Source organism: Amblyomma maculatum, chromosome 11 (genome assembly GCF_055883805.1).
Source record: "Amblyomma maculatum isolate TAMU_Amacu chromosome 11, ASM5588380v1, whole genome shotgun sequence".
Classification (NCBI taxonomy): Eukaryota; Metazoa; Arthropoda; class Arachnida; order Ixodida; family Ixodidae; genus Amblyomma; species Amblyomma maculatum.
The window spans coordinates 47,019,945-47,041,537 of NC_139354.1; the positions used below are offsets into that span (position 1 = coordinate 47,019,945).

General features: G+C 44.4%; 2 protein-coding genes across 2 annotated transcripts; both read left to right on the forward strand.

Moving 5' to 3' along the window:
* The first annotated feature begins 1,048 nt into the window (after positions 1–1,048).
* Positions 1,049–6,841, forward strand: LOC146173749 (TNF receptor-associated factor 3-like). Its single transcript, XM_084583792.1, has 2 exons — positions 1,049–1,393; positions 4,569–6,841. Exons 1-2 carry the CDS (start codon positions 1,124–1,126, stop codon positions 5,679–5,681), a joined length of 1,383 nt encoding a protein of 460 aa, XP_084439918.1. The 5' UTR covers positions 1,049–1,123; the 3' UTR covers positions 5,682–6,841.
* A 5,402-nt stretch (positions 6,842–12,243) lies between these two features.
* Positions 12,244–20,935, forward strand: LOC146173750 (TNF receptor-associated factor 6-like). The gene is made up of 2 exons (XM_084583793.1): positions 12,244–12,646; positions 19,361–20,935. The coding sequence occupies exons 1-2, from the start codon at positions 12,362–12,364 to the stop codon at positions 20,429–20,431; spliced, it is 1,356 nt and encodes a 451-aa protein (XP_084439919.1). The 5' UTR covers positions 12,244–12,361; the 3' UTR covers positions 20,432–20,935.
* The last annotated feature ends 658 nt before the right edge of the window (positions 20,936–21,593 follow it).

Consider the following 21,593-nt stretch of genomic DNA (forward strand, 5'->3'; position numbering starts at 1 on the left):
TCTGTCTCTTTCTCAGACATCTCTCGCACGCCAACGCATGAAAATGTAATCGCCTAAGTGTAAGGCCCAGCGTGCGCCTTCTAATTAGTCGATTATCTTTGTGTACACTTGTATGACAATTTAATCCATCACTTGCGCTTGCCGACCTGTGTATGGGTGACAGGGCCCTCGTCAGGCATAGAGTATTGGCTTTTTGCCCCATCACCCAAGACCAACTGTGTTTGAATTAATACCTACAAAATAAATTAAATAAAAAATGATACTCTGAGACTGCGAGCGTTGTCCTCGGACATGGACTATGCTGGCTGGGTGAGCTCTTCCTTGCGAGTGCTGGAGCTAGTTCGCAAATCTGTAGATTCGTTCTGTTTACGACGAGGTCCTTAAATGTTTTTTCTTGCATTTTAATGCAGCTAATAAGTGAATGTAAAAGGTCATAGGCGCTTGTGATGAGCAATGTGCTACTTACTGTTCCCATTCCGTGCCGAGTGACTGCGAAGCCGTTCTTGCTCTCCAGCTGTAACGCTCCTCGAGTCGCAACTCGCTCGGCCTCACCGTGCTAGCTGCTGCCTAATGTCCGACCGCAATTGTGTCATGATACACTGAGACCGCGCACATATTTCACTCGTCCTCACTGTAACTCGAGGCGTTCGCATTGTGGAAGGCGCCGCAGTTTACATACTTGTCGCGAATATGTAGTAGTATACGATAGTGCTTTATTTCGATCCTATAATTCTTCAGAATGCGTAACCCGATTGTGTGCTTACGTAACCTGACACCCTCCTACCACAATTATCACGCGTACGTGATGACTTAAACAATATGACGAACTGTCTAGAACAGGGCCCAAGGCTACATCTACCTTGTATAAAGCCGCTTTCAAATGGCCGGAAATGCGCTGTAAAATATGAGCCAGGAGGCAGAGTAGCCGAACTGATAACTGGCATCTACCGTGCTGCACGGCGCTGACTGGCTTGATTGTGATTCAGTAAATAAGCTCGCGATTGCTGTTATGGTAACCAGATCGGATAGAGAAAGATGCTCTTATCTTTGTCCTGCGCTTGTGCAGGGAGAACGCAGCCGTTTCTTCAGTTGCAAGTGGCAGTGAACGACTGCTCCTGGCAGCATGCAGTACACGCTTGTCGGATTCTCTGCGGAACTCGACTGGAGACCGCTTCGCTTCGTCAAACCACTTGCACCAAAGATGGTTTGCGGTGTCTGTGGATTGGTGCGTCCGAAGACGGTGTTGCTATCCTGCATGCACGTACTGTGCGAGTTTTGCTACGAACAGTGCGGGAAGGAAGGCCCACACGCCTGTCCAGTGGGCAACTGCGAGTGCGAGGAAGACGATGTGGAATGGATTCAGTTAGCTGCTGATGATCTACTCAGACGACAGGTATGTGGAAACGGAAGCGAGAAATGATGCTTCATTTACAGCTTACAGTGACACTACACAGATGCTTTGATACATTGTGGGCAGCCAAAACTGTCGGCATAGAACTGTTTTTTTTTTTTTCAGGAAAATATCTACGTTCCTCTCGTAAAAAAAATAAAAGGTTTTCTCGGAAAAGATTTTGGGTTCTGTTTGGCCAGAAAGGTCCAGCGCCTTCTATTTGCAGTGAAAAATGCTAGTTCTTTAAAGGGACACTAAAGACAGCCAAAGATGGTATGCAAATCTAATAAACTACATTTGGTGACACTGTCGCCGCATATCCGGCAGCAAAAAATCGAATAATTGCTGAGATATTGCGATAAGAAGTTGAGGTTTTTTCTTGTTCCCGCCGGTCGAATTCAAACTGTGGCCTCCAACTACGTAGTTGGAGTTGAGTGACGCACACTATGACGTAAGCGGAGACTCCGTGATAGCTGGCGAGCCGGCGCGGCCCGCGGCGTCGCATCCCTCAAGGGCCAACTTGGCAACAGCGTTCTCGCAATGACGGCCTCAGCCGAAATAAATAAAACGATGAAGAGAGTAATTTACGGAGCGATGGGCCCATAAAGGAAGAAAAAAAAACATAGAGCGCTTGTAATGCACAATACTGTACATGTTTCTCAAGCTTTTGCGCTCCATCTTGCACTGTGTATAAACAAACCGAGCCCTCGGTCATCGCAACGCTTCCTGACATGTTTACATACAAATAAGATTTAGTTACCAGCAAAATAGTGTCCTCGCTGCTGCGCTTGTCAGTTTTGAAGCTTCGTCGCACTTTTTTCCTTCAAGGTTTGTGCTACAGCTCCGTGTTCAGCGAAAATTACGTCCACGGTAGCAGAACATGACCGAAGTGCCGGCGCCACTACACTTGCCAGCGCTGTGAAATGAAGGGATCCAGTGCACAGTATAGTGCGCATAGGCATCCAGAACATTAGTTGCAAGACGTGAGAGCAGGCAGCATGCGCCGATGATCAAGAAGTTGTAATTTTTAGACCGGCAGCAGAAACACTTTATTGTAAATAAGGCCATGACATAAAAACTAAAAATATTTCCAAGGTTCTTGTGGCTGCCGTAGTCGAGTGGTTAGCGCCGAACGTTACGGAGCAAGCAGTAGCGAGTTCGAGTCACCGCTTCTGGCGGTTTTTTTTTTTTTTTACAATCGATTTTTTTTAACTTTTTGTAATGTATTTCTGGTGCTTCGTTATTTTAAGTTTTTACTTTTTACCCGAGGCCCTTTTTTTCGCCGGGCGACGAGCGCAATATATCGACGCTCTCCTTGGTATGAGCGGCAAGTATGCCCCTTTTGTTTACGACGCCTGCAAATAGCACGTTGAAGGTCTTGTTGACGCAGTATGTGTTGGTCAGATGTACCATGATTTAGTGAACAATTGAATGATAATGCGTTTTTCCTTCGGTACTTAGCATATGTATGCTTTTCGTGGCGTACGTAGCTGCAGTCAAGCGGTCAGGTCGCAGTCGAAGCGGCAACGGCGGCGATATGTTGGCGCAGAAGTGTGAACGAAGGAGTGTGTCGGCGGTAGCGGATTTCGCTCGCTCATGCCTCCGAATGCTCAAATGGGAACCATCAAGGCTCATCTGCTGCTCCAAGCTCGTAATTCAGGCGCTGCAGGTTCAAACAAACTATCCGAGTGCGCACGAAATGCCTGAGCCGAAACATAACCAAAACTGAAGTGGGCGCCTGTGGCGCCTCCAAGTATATTTTTGTATTTGCCTTGCAACGTTTACGTTGTCTTTTCGCCGTCGTTTACGTATGATAAAAGCGTGTTATCATGTTTGAGAAAAAACGTACTACCGCATTCAAACATACAACGTAATTCGCATTTGTCAGCCTCCGGGATCCCTAGCGCGTCACGTGATTTGTAGTTGCGAGCCTCGGCCGTTTGGCTGTGGTGGCGATACCTGTATTTCTGTTATTCTTCTTTACTGCCTTATAACAGCTCTGTTTTCAGTAAGAGTGGTCTTTTTGTAATTAGGAACTGGCATTCTATCGATGCAAACCCACTTCCTTTCTCTCTTTAGTGTCCCTTTAAGCAGGGAGGAAAAAGATATCGGGGCAGCTACAACAGTAGAAAAGCTTAGCCAAGCAGTGCATAAAGAGCACCCTGCCTCAAAGTTTTCTATGTTGTGGACAGATAGCAATATACACAGCTTAATAAGGCTGGCCAAAGTTTTAGTAGCGAAGTTTATAGCGCTGTCTAATGTCGCTTACGACAGCCTATACAAGATTTAGGCGGTTCCTCGAAGGCATATTTGCGCAAGTTAAAATGTCCAAGGGATAGTTGCAAGCAGTATCGAATCCGGTCCGTAATTAAGTGTTAGCGACGTCCCTTAACTGAAGTGGAATTAATGCGCCGACTTGCGGAGAGTAGGGGAATAGTATTAAGGAATAAATTAGTCAAATCATTTGTTAGAAAAGTGGCCGAAGCCCATGAATAGGGTGCAGTGCACGGTACAGTGCGCTGTTGTACTTCACCTGACACTGTTATCAGGGCGAGTTTTGAAGGACGGGCACTCTTCCACACACTTTTAATACTGTTATTAGTGTAGAGCTTTTCAATCCAGGTAGCGATTCAGGGTATTGGCTTTACAAGTTTTAATTATGAGTCTGGTCACATCATCGGTGGCGTTTAAGTGTCTGAGCTGCTGGTTCACATGCCGGATGTACGGTGTTGGATTTCCTGTCACGAAAAGTGCCCGCCTCTTTCATCCGCCCAGGCGATAGATTCATTTAAGTTAAATAATTTTCATGCTATATATGTATATCTTAGCCTTAATGTCACACGTCTTGTTGCTCTGCTATTACTGGGCCTCGAGAATCTCACAAGCTATCGTTGTAGCTTTTCGCCCGAGGTCCATTTCCTGTATATTACTGGAAATATATTTTTTTCAATTCAAGAAATACTTGTGAACCCATATCTTGCATACAATGACTTCCTTAGAACGAACTCGGCATGGGATTCTTTTGCATGCCTTACCCTACATCAGTATTAACAACTTTGGTTTCAGGAATTTCCGTTGGTTCCTGCTGCTTTATTCTGAAAAGAAACTACCGCACATTATTTCCTCATTTTGAAAATTTCATGCAACTGCCTAATTGTTAACTATCCTCTCTGTGCAGGTCAAGTGCTGGAACGAACAAAGCGGCTGCCAGCACGTGACGGCTGCTTCAGGAATCGCCCAGCATTTCCAGCATGACTGTGGACACCACTCAGTTTGCTGTGTCAAGTGCTCGGCCACAGTTCCTTGCAGCGGGGTGATCGCGCACCTGAAATCGAGCTTCTGCAATTCTGGGACTCCGCTCGCATCTTACAACGAAGAACAGTCAGTTTTGAAGGAAGAAGATACATTTTCAGCCAGTTTTTGTGAAGCGCTTGAAAAACAGGCATGCGAGGTGAAGGAATTCATGACTCGCATAGGAAGCGATATTAGTACCCTCAGTGATCGACTGAACGAAATCAGTCATGGCATAAATAGTTTAAAGGAAACGCTGAGACAGGAACTGGCGGATGGAAACAAACTGAATAGTGACGGTTTGGCGGAAGTCACGTGTAAAGTCAGTGCGTGCGAGAAGCAGGTGAAAATATTGTCAGCTAGCATCAATACCCATAAAATTTCAGGAAACATCAAGCGATTGGAAGAAACACTTAAATATGAGTTGGCTAATGCAACCGGTCGTACTCAAGATCACCTGTCGCAGATTGCCACTGCCATTGAAACTGTAAAAACAAGGAGTGATGATAACAGTCAGAAGGCGCTGGACAAGGTGCAGAGGATTCTGCGGCACGTGGAACTAGGTGTGGCACACTGTTACTTTTCTGTAGAAAAATTCAAGTCACTCGAAGACACCGCAATGAGGGAAGGATGGGCTGTATATGAATATGAGCGGGTATATCTGCGCGGGTACTGCATGTCCCCTGGAATTCAGCTAAGGAAAGAGGGAGATTCTTTAACCCTCTATGTTCGGCTTGTGTTGCACAAAGGGGACATTGATTATGCACTTCCCTGGCCTTTCGAGCATAAGATCAAGCAGACCATTATACATCCCAAAGGAGGCGGAGAACGCGTGTCTGAAGTAAAACCACTGTGTTCTCTGGGGTTCTACGCAAAGCCAAAAGCCGCCAGTAACTGTCCAGTTTCATTTACAGGACGTCCATTGGACGTCAAGGTTCTTATCAGCGATGGGTTTTTAGAAAATGACCAGCTTCGGGCAAAATGGGAGGTGCTTCTATGAATAGCGCTTTTAATATTGCTACGTCTAAAGGATATAAATGCATTGACATAGAAGATATGGTTAGATATGGTTAGATCAGTCCTGAAGGTCATGCTGGACGAATTGAAACTTATCTTAAACTCTTGTCTAGTGAAGGTTGCATTCGTGTCTCTATCTCTAGTTTTAAGTAAGAACCCTTCTCCAATTTTCAGAATTGTCCTTAATAAACGAAATTTTTTTTTTGTTTATGCACGGTATATCATTTGTACAATCCTTTTTATGCCTATACGTTTTGCTCTGTGGTGTAAATTTCCCTGCCCCAGAAATGTCGGAAATGATTTGTCTTTGTTTTTGTGCCGTGACAATTTTCTCTGCCCAACAGGGTTTTGTCCTTACCGTCACGGGATTGTCCGCGACAGATACAAACTCAATAAATAATTGACACAAAAACGTGTTGCCGCATATAAAACCAAAATGAATAAAATGTACCACGTGTTTATAACGAAGGCTGCCGAATATCTCAGGCGACCAACCTGTATAAATTACTTGATTTGGCTGGAAAGAAAGCGATAGGAATCTTCGACTTTATGCGAGATTTGAACGCGCGTCCTTTGGCTTAGGAAGCAGATATGCCACCGGCTAAGCCACCAAAGGAAATGTTATCGTGATTTGCTTTCTCAGAGAAGATTACAGTGTCGTAACAGAAAGGCTTCGCTGTGTTTCAGAAACGCCTTACGTTAGCCAGATCTGTCAGGACTTTCATCTTTCATTTTAGCATTATAGTTTGCTTTGAAGTAACACTATCAAGGATACACTCCCTCGCTGATCGAGTATCCTCGCCGCTGTGTTTCACAGCCGTTCTCGTTTGCCATACACTGTTGAGACAAATCAGCATTACTAATTAATATGGAACACCCCCCTGATTACGGACAGGCAAAACCTTAAACCCTCTTACAACACAGAGTGTTCCGCAGGTACTTTCTTATTTCTATCTGCGAGATATCCCAGAGAAATACTACATCCCAGCAGTCAAGGAAAGTGTGTTCTATGGTTTTCGATTTATGGCAAATCAAGAAGTCCGCAGAACACTTGACAAAAGCTTTTTTCCTTCAACTAAGGTTTAACAGGTAATGTTCCACTGTGTAATAGAGAGAAGAGCCTTTTTGCTGACGATTGTACTGACATACGTTTAACTCTACTCCCCACTACAGTGTAATGAAAGATACGCAGGAACTGCCAACATTACGTCGTCAAGCAAGGCCTTGTAGCATTCCATGTTACGTACAGTGCCCTCCCTCGGGGACCCGAAACGGTTATCGCAAGACGAACTAACTCTTCGCCGACGTAGACACGCCGCCCAAGATTCTAAAGCCTATATGAGAGAGAAAAAGAATACTATTAAGGGTAGCAAGGCGTACGGCTTCTCCGACGGTCGAACGCTCCTACGTTGCTGAATTGAATTAAATTGGTTCACAGGAAGGGAAAGGCGCAGTATCTGTCACACTTGCCCTGTGGACACCCGAACCGTGCCATAAGGGATGGGAGGAAGATGAGAGTGAAAGTGGAAAGGGAGAAAGGGGAGCCGTAGTGGAGGGCTACGGAGTAATTTCGATCACCTGGGGATCTTTAACGTGCGCTGACATCGCACACGTCCGAGTTTCTTCCGAAGACGTCGCGTTGCTGCAAATGATGGTGTGCGCGGCCCAAACTGTGTCTGAATGCACCGGTTTGGAATTTAACCCTGAAGGTAGTCGATAAGCTTATATTACACTAAGGACTAGCGTGGCCTTATTCACAGCCCTCCGTCAGTTCCATTTGTTACGCGTTTCCGATAGTACGCCGCATTACGTTCGAGCAGTTGTTGTCTAGTCATCGTGGAAATGTTTCTTTTACATTGTTAACACGGTTATATGAAAATCAAAATTGAGCTATATTTGTAGAATGTTTTGCGACTGTGGTAAACGTGTCTTTTTCAGAGGGAGCTACGTTTACCAGTCTGTTGTCCGTACTGACAGTTGCTCCAATGTCGTCGACTCTGCAGTCAGGGCGGCGTTGAACAAGCATATGCACAAAGACGTGATAGATCGATCTGGATTGAATATCTACCCATTTTGGATTTCACCCTTGAGCAAGTGCAAGTGTCCAGTGCACCTTAAGCTCTGCTCATTGTTGCCGATTGTTACTTCTCTCAGCATCAAATTGACAACCCTTTCGAATGACAAGGCATTCACAGACGGAAATTGAACTGCAGTGCATTTGATTTCCAGTTAGTGCGTGCAGTATAACACTTAAGTGTGAATGACAATTAAATCAACTTAAATCTCTGATCCAGAAGATATTTCGGCGTTTTCGAACTCGTGTTGAAGTCACCCGGTTCGCGTTGTCTTTCTTAATTTTTTTTTTGGCGTTGATGTTACAGTACTTATTTGCAAGTGTCATGATAGTCTGTGTCTCTTGCAGGCGCAACGCTAAGGTCATTTTACTATCATCAAGTTCTGCGATTGAAAACTTCGCGGCGACCGAAAGGATGCTGTCCACCTTCTTACAGATGATTTCATTTTAGGTTTTTTGTGTAGAGGCGCATCTGTATGTACAAGCGTAACTTAACACAACACGACTTTCTTTGTAACGCGAATTTGGTTGGTGTCACTAATGTACATTCATAGGCCCATGGTATTCACAAGCCATATTTATTTCGGAAAGTGCCTTGATCAGCATGCCACAGCATGGCTTAACTTCTCGCACGACCAAACGAGGCCATCGACTATGCGGTAAACGGTGCTTAGGCAGGTCTACTAAGAACTGGACCTGCTCAGCAGCACGAGTTTAAATAACTGGGCACTCAAAATCCTGATCAAGTTAGGTGGCCTTAACTTATATGAGGTCAATAATCTTTTGCCGACTTGGCCGATTGCCGTTCTGTCTTCGTCAGTGTTGGTTTTACTTTCATAATTCGAAACGCACCGAGATGAGTCTTTTTGAGACGATAATTTTGTAAATTATTCGTTCTAGTACTTACATTGCCATCCAGGGCGGTGGGGCGGCGCAACAATTCGTGCCATGGAGAAAAGAATAATACCTTCTTTCTTCATGATTCGTGCCTTTTTCGGTCGTAAGTACAGAGGAAAGAAAATTTGTATTCCTCCATGACCTCACGCTGTGGCGAGTTTCAATGGCAGCTTATCTACCTTACCGTGCGCCGGACAAAAGCTGCCTTTTGCCTTGGTTTGAACGAACTCGGCGAGTGTGTATTGCTAGCAAAAGCGAGCACCAAGGCTTGGATATAGGCTTGTGGTAGCTGGAGGAGTGTGTATTCTTATCGTGTCAGAGCTTTAGCTGTAGTGAGATGTGGAACTTTTGCCACCTGCAAGTGCTCATGTTTTTTTTGAAACTCTTGGGTTGCTGTTGGCTATCCGCCTGTGCTTTACTGTTAGCTAGCTCAAGCATACGCACACTAGTTTTTCACACAAGGTGTTCCAAAATGTTTCTTTTTTGTCACTTACTGAACTACTGGAGTGATTTAATTACTAGTAACCAGTAGGGCTCACCACCTAGAATAGGTGTTTTTTAATGTTGTGGGCTGTTCTGAAGAGCTAGCCTGCAAAGATGTCCTCGGCAGGCCGGCTCTGGTTTAATGAGCTTTGGACCTGGACTGCATGAGAATCTCTTGTGACTGTTTTGGGTATATTGGGCTGTATCATCATATTGTGGCCGAGTTTCTTTAAAGGAGGCCACCAGCTGTAGCAAAGCACATTAGAGAATGGCTCTCACGAGTGTCTGGTTAGAGATCTGTGTGTGGGAATGTTGGCAGTCAATCAGAAGCTATTCTCAGTCATTCTTCCCACCAGAGTCGGGACTTTCATGAAGTAAACTTCAGATCTCCCTGCCAGAAATACTTCGACTTCAAGGAGTTGGAAATATTATGCAAGCCCCTTGGCGCTGTTTGTATGCTTATTGAAGGGCAGGCGTTCTCACGTCTGCCTAAAGCTTGCTGGAAATGACTGCCTTTGTTGTGATAGGTTGCACATCTGTTGATACAGAAGACACTTAAGTGCCGGTTGGTATAGCGGCTAAAAAGCTTCAGTGTGGTTTGCAGAAAGCCCCACAGCTACATTCATGGTGACATAGTATTACAGCCGTAGTCTGACAAGTTACACGAGGTAGGAATCCTAGCTGACGAAAATGTTATCACATTATATGTAGTTCCGGTCAGAACCTCACAAATGAAAAGGTTTCTCGGGAGCTGAAGTAAAAAAAAAAAGGCTGATGTCACCAGCAATTAGAGTTGCGGTGAAGAAACTGCGGTTGAACGAGGTGCATTTGCCCCAGAAGGACCATAGTGTATCGGAGGAAGGGTGGGCAGAAAGGCCGAAATCATCAAGGGAAGTCAAAAATGTTTTTTGTGTGATTTGTCAGCCGACAGAAAACGCTTGGAGTTTTTGAGAAAAAAAAGTTAAACATAAATAAAGTGGTATTTTAGATGTACACACTTCATAGCACGTATGGAAAAGTTTTATGTTTTGCTAGACATACCATGTAATATTCTTTGCTCTAATTAGGCTTATGTATCATCATTTATTGGTTCAAACTGTTGGAGCTTTAAATCGAACTCTCAAGTAGGACGCATTGATATGTGTGCATATTTTTTCTCTCATGCTTAATCCCAATGCTCCCCCGCATGTGCCACTTCATGCATAGCTTTTTTCACGATTTTGAACAAAATTAAATTATATTCCTTGTTGCTTACTACTGCTAAAAATTGTAAATAATGGTGTGCTAGCAGACTGTAGTTGCTGTCACTAAAGAGACATACATTTGTTTGTTTCTTTTCTTCGCACTCAATTAAGATTGTTTCGTGATGCCTCTCTTCTACACCGTGTTTCACTGGCATCTGCCGCGCATTTCATTTTTTACTAGTCATCGTTTGTCATGAATTGGTGCAATAGAGATTGTTGGCGTGGTATTATTTTGCTACTTGCAACCATTCCTGCCCTGCCCGTGTGTATTTAATCCTCTCATGTATTTCTCATCAATTACAAATTTTAATATTATTTGTATTATAGCAATTCGTGAAATTCATTTGTACCACAGAACAATGGTATGCAAACTGGGGTCTCAAATACGCGGCTCATCGACTCCGAAAATATAAACCTTTGTCCTGAAAGCTCTTACAAGCATCACGAGTAGGTTTACAATCAGACACGTTTCCAAACAAAAATCAACAAACAGACATGGTCCTCAGATAGTTCGCTTGTTTGGGGAAATGAAAACGTTCACTGCGTGAACATCGGACATATGTCAGCTGCATTAAACAGCGAGACGCCGTGCACCAGCTCCCTTATCATCTCCAAGTATGTATATTTGTTAATTTGATAAGTGACAGTGAAATTTATTACCCGTTGCACTTCCTAGAAGAGTAACTTTCTTAGAGCCAAACTGAAGCGGCGATCTTCCAGCGTTTAGGTAGAGCTAGAGCGCCCCCGTATTGCCAGACAACAAGACGTTCTGAGAATTTTTTTATTGGTTTTACTGTTATTTTTTTTTTTAGTTTTTACGTTACACATATGTTTACTGACTGTTTCCCCTTTTGTTTTGTTTTCAATCTCCTGTCTCGCCAGGAACGAAGTTTTCTTGTATCGGCCTGCATTACGAGTTTCAGATATGTGATATCGGTGATGCAGATTCCTGATGGCAACATTCGTCTTGCTGCATGGTATTGACAACTGCATGCCCTCGAATATGGAACGGTTTTCTTTGCCCTGTGTTTACTACTAAGTATACGTCGACAAAAAAAAAAAAAAAAGAAGATATAGCCCGAATCTTGCTATCCCATTGTGCGCTGCCTAACCTCTCGCATGTCCATTACTGCGACAAAATAACGCAGCCAAAGCTGAAGTGTGCGTACATTTGGCAAACAAAGAAAACGGCAACTTTCCTTCGATCCGCCAGCGCTCCTAAATTGGTCAACAGGGTTACTAACTTTACTTTCTGTTCTTTGTTCGAGGTGTTGTGCATGTTGCCGCATGGACGGCTCGCGTGAACTAGAAGCTCGTACAAATAAGCGTGATACATACACCCAGGGGCTTTATTTAAAGAAGCCACAGTAGCCCCAGCAGCGCAACGTAGTGAAGCCCACTTGATGAAGTTGCAATCGCGTTTGCAAGCGATGCAGCACAACCTTAAAGGCGGAATAGCGCCGTCTCTTCTTTTTTTTTTTTTTTCAACTTGGCGCAGCACTCGGGAGAAAAGTAGCGGTATAATAGCGGGCAAGAACAGAAGACTGAAGAAAGCGCGCGGTTCTCCGTTGCCAGACGACCTCAACGCATGCGCAGAGTAGGCGCTTTCGACACTGCAGATAACCTCTCCTCGTAACCCCCCCCCCCCCCCCCCCCCCCGAGGGAAAGGCAGCGCCGCAGCGCCGGCAACCGCAGCGCCGCCGCACGCCGCTGAGCCCGCTTCGGCGCAATCGATAGGGAGGCAGAATTCGAGCGTTTCCGTATCTCATCAGCTGTACTGCGTCAGTGCTGCTCTTCAGTTCCTCTTGCAGTGCTTTTGGCGAAGACCTACTGCCCGCTTCGGCGCAATCGATAGGGAGGCAGAATTCGAGCGTTTCCGTATCTCATCAGCTGTACTGCGTCAGTGCTGCTCTTCAGTTCCTCTTGCAGTGCTTTTGGCGAAGACCTACTACGCACACTCTGACGATGTCTCCTACGAGCCTGCGATATGTGCTGCACGGGTTTACCCGTGAGCTCGATTGGAAGACACTGCATTTCGTGAAACCTCTTTCTCCAAGCCATATATGCTGCGCCTGCGGCCTCGTGCGCAAGAAGACCGCTCTGCTTCCCTGCTCACATGTGCTGTGCGAGCCGTGCTATGAGCAGTGCGGGCATGATGGCGACCACGCATGTCCGCTTGACGGCCAAGAATACGAAGAGGCGGACGTCGGTCTGATAGAATGCCCTGCTGACGAGCTGCTTTGCAGGGAGGTAGGTGCTATATGTACTGCGCCGAAGTAATTTATAGCTTTTCTCCCTCCGCATCTTCGCTGCAGGCATGGTAAAATGAATGTTCTACTGTGTCTAGGGCACCCCCTTAGAATATGGGAGTGTGCAGAAAATAGTGCGTGTGGGGAGACGAGCTGTTTTGGCAGTATGACTTTAAATTAGGACGGGAGGAACGATTTGAAATGCTGTCATGCTGTACTAGGCTTCAGTATCAAAGTGATTGTCTGAGCTCCCACTCTAGAAAAAAAAAAAAAGGTGCAGAGCCGTTCGCAATAAGCGACCACGGCTCACAGTGCATGGAAGCGCTCCGCGGAGCGTCAGCGCATCCGGCGGTGCCGCGCATTTGAGCGATCCGGAGCTGGCGTACTGCAGGAGCCTTGAGACGGATGTTTTGTGTCGTCCGCAACAGTCCAGAAGAGTATCGTGCCTGCTTTGTTGTGAAGTGTTTCTCAACCGGTCTGATCGCGCCCGAGCGCGTCAGGACGACGTTGCGGAAATGCGCTAGTCACTTACTGCAGCGCGTTGTTTTGATTCTGCGCACATTTTAAGCGGGCTGTGCTGATAATGCCACTTAGGATCTCGGTTGAGTGTTTGTGTGGCGTGGTAGCGTATTGGGCCGCTTGTGCAGAAAAGCCATCACAGTATCTTAGTTTGAGAGCAAAGGGAGAAACCCCTCGGAAAAACTATGGAGGCCTGGTACGATGCTTGTGAGGTAATGGCTGATACATGTTGGGTTGAATGATTTAATGTGGATGGTTGGTCGGGTTATTCGTGATTGGGGATGGTTGAGTGGTGATAAAAACGGTCATTCGGGATCAGGGACAGGTAATTGCATTTTGGGGGATTTGTGATCGTGACTTATGATTGAAGGTTGGTTGATTGATAATAAGGTATTTGGTAATGTTAGATTGATTGGTGTTTAGAAGATTAGTAATTTGTGGCTGTTGATTTGTGATTGGGTGATTTTTAAGTGCTTATTGGTGAATGAGTTACCGGCGATTAGCAGTTTTTTTGAATAATGATTGGCGATTTGTGGCTGGCAATTGGAGGCCTCTTACAATGCGCATGATTTATGAATTAGTAGGCTGGGACGGGGCAGGAATTATAAAACGTGTCAATAAATTAATGGGTTAAGAAGCTGTGCGATCAAAGTAGCAACTGTTCAGGCAATGAGCACGTATGCTACGCCGTCGAATCTTAAGCCAAAGCATAAGCGGCCTCCTTGTGTTTGTTCCAAATTTCATTGCTCTAACTTGCGGCACTGGGATATCCCCCCCCCCCCCCCCCCCCCCCCCCCCCCTCCGCTGAGCAGGCCCCGTTGCGCGCGCTCTCAGCCCGTATGCGACAGCCGTGTTGTCCGGAGGCAGAGCCCTGGGAGTGTGTGAATGCATCCCTCGCAGGTTTCACACCCATCTGCTACTTCAAAAAAAAAAAAAACAAAAACAAAACCGGAATCTTCTTGGAACGGTACGCCAGCTTTCACCAGACTAAACATTGCGAGCTGCGGACGGTGCTCCCGTGGGGAGAGGCGATGGTCTTGGCTTTCTGCCCGCTCGAAAGCAAACAGTACACGACGGCTTGTCAAACAGAGAAAGGGCGCGCTGCGCGTTGCAAGATACGCAGCGACGGAGAGGGAACTCGAGTTTAAATGGGGCTGCGGATGCGATCAGCCGCGTGTTTTGAAGCTTCAGAGGTCGCCCGAGGTCTCCGCGTACTTAGAGCACTCGTGTACGCCCTGCCCGGTTTTTAACTGCTTGCGAGCCTTCAGTGTACCATGCACGTCGGTAGGTTGCGGCGTACTGCGTAATTGCTGCGGCCTTTTTTTATATTAAAGACAAGAAAATGTACCTCTTTTGTGCTACTTTGATCTAAGCATTCTGCTGAGTGCTTTCCTGGTAGCCGCTCCCATCCACGATCGGACACCCACCACATCGAAAAGGGAACGTTACTGGATCTATCTGCCTAAAGCAAATCAAACTTTGGGAGACGTCGTAGGTCAGGGCTCCGTAGTACCATTTAGACCGTTTGGGAGTCTTACCACGCAATAAAATCGTGCACTAAGCGGCCGTCTTGCGTTTATTCTGCATCTTAATTCGGCTGCCGTGGGCGAAAGCGAACTCGGATCCCTTGACTCAGTAGTCTAGCGTGCCACATTCTGCCAGCGAGGCAAGGTAGTTTCAGGATTTCGCCGCACTCTGCAAACGACGTGGAAGGTTGAGCCCAGATTTACTTTATGCACCTGCTGTCTAAATAGTAAGAGTTTGTGTTACCGCAGCAGCTGTGTAGCCGTGGGCACAAATATAGCATTGGGATAACTTTTCTGGTCTAAGGTGGTCACATAATCTACCTACCTGAAAATAGCTTGAAAATTTCTTGATGGTATTAAGTTTTTATTTCAAGAACAGTTAGAAATCAACAGCTCTTCATATGAGGTTGGAAAATATTACAATGTTACTTAATTTGTCGGGAACGTTAATTTATCTGTGCAGATACCAGCAGCATTAAGCAATCTGTACGATGGTATATATTGTCTGGAGCTCACAGCACCAGTCACAAAGCCCTGGTCGTAGCGATGAAATTATTAATAAGGAATGAAAGAATCCTTCGTTGAAAATGACTTAGTCTGCAGTGGGAAACAGTGATTCTTTTAGTTGGAAAAAAAAAACAACATAAAAAGTGGAAAAAGCAGGCAAACACTTGGTGCGAATATGATGAACCGGCTGAAGAAACAGGTTCTGGGTTTGGCACCTGTTTCTAAAAAGGCACGGCTTTTTTATGTTTTTTTTTTTCATCCTTGGTGCCTGTTGGCTTAAGGCATCTCACTACTAGACTTTGGCATGGGCCCCTCTTTGTACAAAAATAAAATCCGTCTTTTGTTAGTAATCAGTTCATGCTTTGCCTTGTCCGGATCCTGCTAGCTCCGCCCCCCCCCCCCCCATCTTATACCTTTAAGAAAATATTAAACAGGTCATAAGCGGTATGGATCACCAAATACGACCACTCTTAACTTCTTTATTCTAAAAGGACCTGATCAGAAATACAGCTGCAACAGAGAAATTGTGAAGAGCTGTACTTGTAAAGAGAAATAGACCGAATGCTAACATCAAGGTGCATAATTCACTGCTTTTTTCTCACCATCCCCAGTTTGTATGTACAAACTGAAATAAAGATTGATTGATTGATTGATCAAAAGGAAGGTGAGAAGAACACGAAGTATGTCCTACTTCGCGAAAGCTGCAACTTTGTGGTACATGTAGGACATCGAAAGGCTTCGGGCATATTTAGACACCTTATCGACACTGGCACTGCTTTCGCATTGTTTTGCACCACAAAATGGCGGCCATAACGTCATATGAATACCTCCTAATAGTGAAGGTGGGTTAGGGACGGTGGTAAAAAATGCAAGTGCAATGGTTTTTTAAGAAAGGCTTTAGTCAGAACTCTAGAACAAAACAAAACTAAAAAATAAGGGAAAGCACGTTCGATGAAGAAAAATATTAGTACAGGCGATACGTTAAAGCGAGGGTCTATCGAAAACAAGCTATTCAAGACAAAAGCAAATGCTATCAAAATGCGAGAAAAGGAGTAATAAACATTAAAAACGAAATTTGGAATAAGCATGATAGTCACGATATATGGATGCAGCGAATCAGGTAAAAAATTTATGATGGACGCTGCATGTGATTGGCTTGCAGAAAGACTATGGGGAAGATGAAATATGTTTCAAAAATTATAGTTCTCCTTTCGGGATGTTTATTCCTGCCGGTTGCACTGTTTTAGATTTGCAGACTAGAAGTTCCTCCTTGTATTTTAGATCCCTTGGTTATTGTAAGCCTGATTGGAGAATAAATAACCTAATTTCATTAAATTCATGGCCAGCGTGAATAAAGTGTTGGCAAGCGTTTTTTTTATTTTTTTCCTGATTTGATGACCGCTCATTCTTATGCTGACTGACTGCCCTGTCGCTTCGATGCAGTAGTTATGGTAAGAGAGAAATTATAGTAGGGAAGCGGCGTTGACAATGCGCAATTAAAGCCTTATTTTTTGCGAAACGGGAATACTCTAGCTGTGTGTTTAACGGGGTGTCGCTTTTCAAAGGCCATAATCTGGAAGCTGGCGAGGTAGACGCTTTGAATTACTGCTGCTCTTGAGGTTTCAAACTACCGACCGATTTCTTTCACAAGCGTAAACTGCAGGAGTTTAAACATAGTTTTTTCACTGCCGATATAAAACACTTGGAAAATAGCAATTTCGTTGGGAATGTACAGCATCGTTTCAGGTCTGAACTTTCATGTCTACATGGTTGTTGGAATTTAGTCATGGGGTTATGTCATTTGATGACTGTGAAAATCAAGTTGAATGCATATTTTCGGGTTTTAAAACAGCTTTTGACTGCGTACCGCATGCCTTAGCCCTTTTATTGCATAAACTTGCTTCCCTCGGAATCCATAGCGCTATAATTACATGGATTTGCGACTACCTTTCCGATAGGTCATAATATGGTGTAATTAATGGTGTTACAATCCACTCTGCAGATATTATTTCCAGTGTACCTCAGATGTCAGTTTTCGAGATATTGTTGGTTTCTGATTTATAATATTGATATCGTCGAGAACATTTCCTGCAAAATCTGCTTGTACGCAGACGACGGCGTCTCGTAGAGCCCAATAGTCCCCGCGCATGATGTTAGCACCCTGCAGCAAAATCTAGACAGCATCCATGAATGGTGCATCAAGCGATGACGCTGAATTCAAATAAATGTGTATACGTTGCTCTTACACGAAAACATAACACCAGAAACTCTGTGGTCTGTTTAAATGGTATTCCTTTGGAAAACGTTTCTGAATTTAAGTACCTCTCTGTCTCTGAATTTCAGGAAGGACCTTAAACGGAGAACCGACATTGTCTAAGTAATAAGAAAAGCATCGAGAATATTGAATTCCTTCAGGCGTATTTTCCATAAAGTCCCAACAAATATAATAGAATTGTACCTTTCACACATTAAACCTGTTCTTGAGTATTCTAGCGCGGTGTGGGATCCATGTATGATTACATTATTGGATGGTTTGGAACGCGTACAGAAGTGCGCAGCCACTTTTGTCACGAGTGGTTACGACCTTCAATACAGCTTTTCAGCAATGAATGAATCTTTTGGCTGGGAACATCTCGGTAACTGGCGCATGGGCAGCAAAGTAGAAGTTTTCTATCTTGTTATTTCAGCAAAACAGGGATTTATAGAATTCTGGCTGTTCAGCGGTCACATTTTGTATCTGCACGTTGTGATCATGTTTTTAAGGTACGAGAAATCAAATAGCGAACTAACGTTAATAAGAACTTTTCCTTCTGCATGTCAGGTCTGTCTGGAACAAACTCCTCAAAAATGTCATCGACTGCACATCTGTGGAAGATTTTCGTGTTTTTATTCATAGAATCACTTAATCTTAACTTTTTATCATTTATTGTACGCTTGTGGGTGGCTGATTTTGCTGTATTTTATGGCTGTTTCGTGTGTTGTTTGAATGTCTCATATCCCATGGCTATAGAACTTCTGATGCTTGATTTTGTGGTACGTCCCTTCTGCAATAATGGCTTTGGGGGCTGTAGGTATCTATGTGTAAACAAATAAATAAATTATAAACAATGATTGTTGATGTGAAGCAGTCATAAAATACTTCTGAGCCGTGTCGCCTTTGCGAAAATATGCCTTCCTGACAATAATCTGGATGATGGCTGAGTAAATCTGCACAACAACATCTATTTCACTCATTGCCTTCAAACCTCTGTTGGGACGAACTGTATTTGGGATGTACCGGGTGCCTCAATGGCACAAAATGGCGGTACCCTCATACCTGGTTTCGCTACACATGAAGAAAAAAGTCATTTCACTTCAACAGTTCCCCTTTTATTCGAAAAAAAAAAATGAGAAACCTGTTTCCCTTCATTTTAAAGAGCTGCTGCTTGTGTGTCCCACAGCTTGGTCAAAATTTGTACCTGTAGAGTACTATGCTTTGGCGAAGATATTAGAGAATCCGTCGCCACCGGTAATATCTTAATTATTGATTTAGAATGTTTAACTAAACCATCATTCTATTTATTAAATTTGTGTTCCTACAATACTAACATTATGTCACTTCTCTGCTTTTAAGCCACCAATCTTCCAGTCGTTTTTTGCTAGTTTCCACCGCCGGTTTATTCACCCGGCCACTGTTATCTCTAAACCCCAGAGCTTCAGGAACAGTGATTGCGCCTGCATCAACTTCCATAGAAAAAGTGTAATAGGTCCCTCTTGTGGTGACTTTAGGGACCAAGCGATGCTGTTTCTTTTGAGCGCAGCTGGTTTTGCCGCAGAAATTTCTGTGCTTTTTTCAAAAAATATATTTTACTTGAGTAAATCGTTTGTAATATCTGAAGAGCTTGAAAAGCTGACATTTCTACCTAATTGCACACCGGACTAGAATTAAAACATGTCCAGTGCACAGTTTTGTTACGATACGGGTTTGAGTTCATAAATGGTCTTCATTTATTTTTGTATAATAAAATAAACGTAAACGAAAGAGATTCATAAAACATGATATTGCACTTGGGGTGCGAACCCAAGTTCCATATTACCTTGGTAAGGGGTGCAATAATGTATAGCTTAGCGCTTTATATTTGTTCGCGGCGTCTCTCTAAACGCTACCGCTTTTCTCTTCGCAGGTCAAGTGCTGGAACGAAGTGAATGGCTGCCAGTATGCGACGGCAGCCTCAAACATCATCCAGCATTTCGTACGTGAATGTAGGCACCACGCTGTAGTTTGCCCCAAGTGTTCTGATTCCGTTCGTGGAGACAGCATCATTGAGCATCTGAAATCTGGCTCCTGCCACCCCGTGGCGCCACCTGTATCTGACAGCGATGTGCAAGCAGGCCTCAAGGACACGACATTTAAAGGGCAGTCGAATGAACTAGGGAAATCTCTCGGGCGAATAGCTCTCGAATTCAGTGCACTCGGTGAGCAACTAAAAACCATCGGTGGCAGCATCAACATTTTCGATGAAACAGTGGTAAAGGATTTAGTGGTAAAGCGAAAATCCGACAGTCTGAAGACAACAGTGAGGGAAATCGGTGCATCCAGGGAGAAACTGGAAGGAAGCTCGACCACGTATGGCAGCACAATTGACGACGTTCTGAAAAGCATTGACAATCTGGAAGGAACACTGAAAGGGGACCTGGTTGAAACACGGGAGATTTTAGCGCAGATCGCAGCTGCCGTAGGAGAATTCAACGCTGAAATGGAGAAAAATAGTCACAAGACATTGTACTGTATCACTAGTATTTACCGAAACACACAATTACAGGTAGGAAGGTGCGAGTTCTTTGTCAAGGACGTCTCTGCGCTAGGCGAAGAAGCGCTTAGAGGCGCGCAGGCCGAGTTTTACGGCGAAAAAGTATACCTGCGCGGCTACTGCATGTCACCTGGACTAAAGTTTAAAAAGCTAGATACATATGTGGCAATGATTCCTTGCTTCCGTCTGCATAAGGGCGAGATGGACGACGTCGTTCAGTGGCCATTCGAGCACACAGTTAGGCCAATCATCATGCATCCGGCAGGAGGTCCAGAACGTGCGCTGGAAGGCAAACCACATCGGAGCATTGGTGGTAACCGAAAGCCAACAAAAGCAAGCAACGAACCTGGTTACTTTATTGAATCTTTTAACCTCGAGCAAATTACCGCTGACGGTTACGTTGAAGACAATCGCATTCGGATGAAGTGGGAGTTACTACCGTAAATAGCACTGACCCTGAGGAAGACCGGATTTGAAATATTCATACCGCTTCATAGGCTCACGCTTTGCACTGCAGAAATTTGTGTTCTGCATTTCAGTGGTGCCTGTTTTTTGTTTTATTGATTTATTTAGGATACCTCAAGACCATTTGGATAAGGGCTTTGCGTTATCTTTACGTAATCATTATCAGTCTAGCTATACTCACCGCAAGGTAGATGTCTCTCGAATAAACTCGGTCTTGTGCCAGCCGCATCTACTTGATTCCCGCAAATGTCCTATTTCACCCGCGAATATGACGTCCTGCCACCCAGCTACGGTTTCCCCTTTGGAATTTACTCTTTTATACTCGGAGACCATCGGTTATGTCGCTTTAGCAGTACATGCCCTTCCCGAGCTCCTATCTACTATTGATATCTTCTAGAATGTTATCACTCTCGCTTGTTCCCCAACTAGCTCTTCCTGCTGCTATTTGTGTTCTATAGATATTTGAGTTGTCCTCTATTTAAGTAGAGCCCCCCCCCCCCCCCCCCCCTTCCCCCTTAGTCTGCGCGTTTCTTTCCCGCAGAGGAGTACAAGATGCAGCTCTTATATTCCTTCCTCTTGAGGGAACTGATAAGGTGAACATTACTTAATCATCTACATATTAGCCTTTAGGCCAAACGTTCAACTTTGCTCCTCTAGGTCATTAATTATGCTTTGTGGTTTCTTCCGTAAGTTACTTATCACGGCAATGCCATGAGCGAACTGCAGATCAGTTAGGTATTTTCCATCAACTTTTCTCCCTTACTGCTGTGAAATCTGAATGCTTCTACAAGCAAGCGGGGAAAATTACCGCAGGGAACGCATCTCCTTGCCAAACACTCTTTCTTATAGAATTTTAATTACTCTTTTTAAGACTAGAATGGTTGCTCTGCAGCAGTTATATACATCTTGCAGTATTTTCACATATATCTCATTTACACCCTGATGTCGTAATGCTCGCATGGCTGCTGATGTTAAGATAAAGTCAAATGCTTTCTGATAATCCATGAAAGCTATGTGCAGGGTTTAATTAAACGTTAATAATTTCTCTGTCCCTTGGAAGAGAGTGTGGATACGATCTGTTGTAGCTAGAGTTTACAAACTTCTGCTTGATCCTTTGGTTAATTGTGGTTAAAGGTTGCCC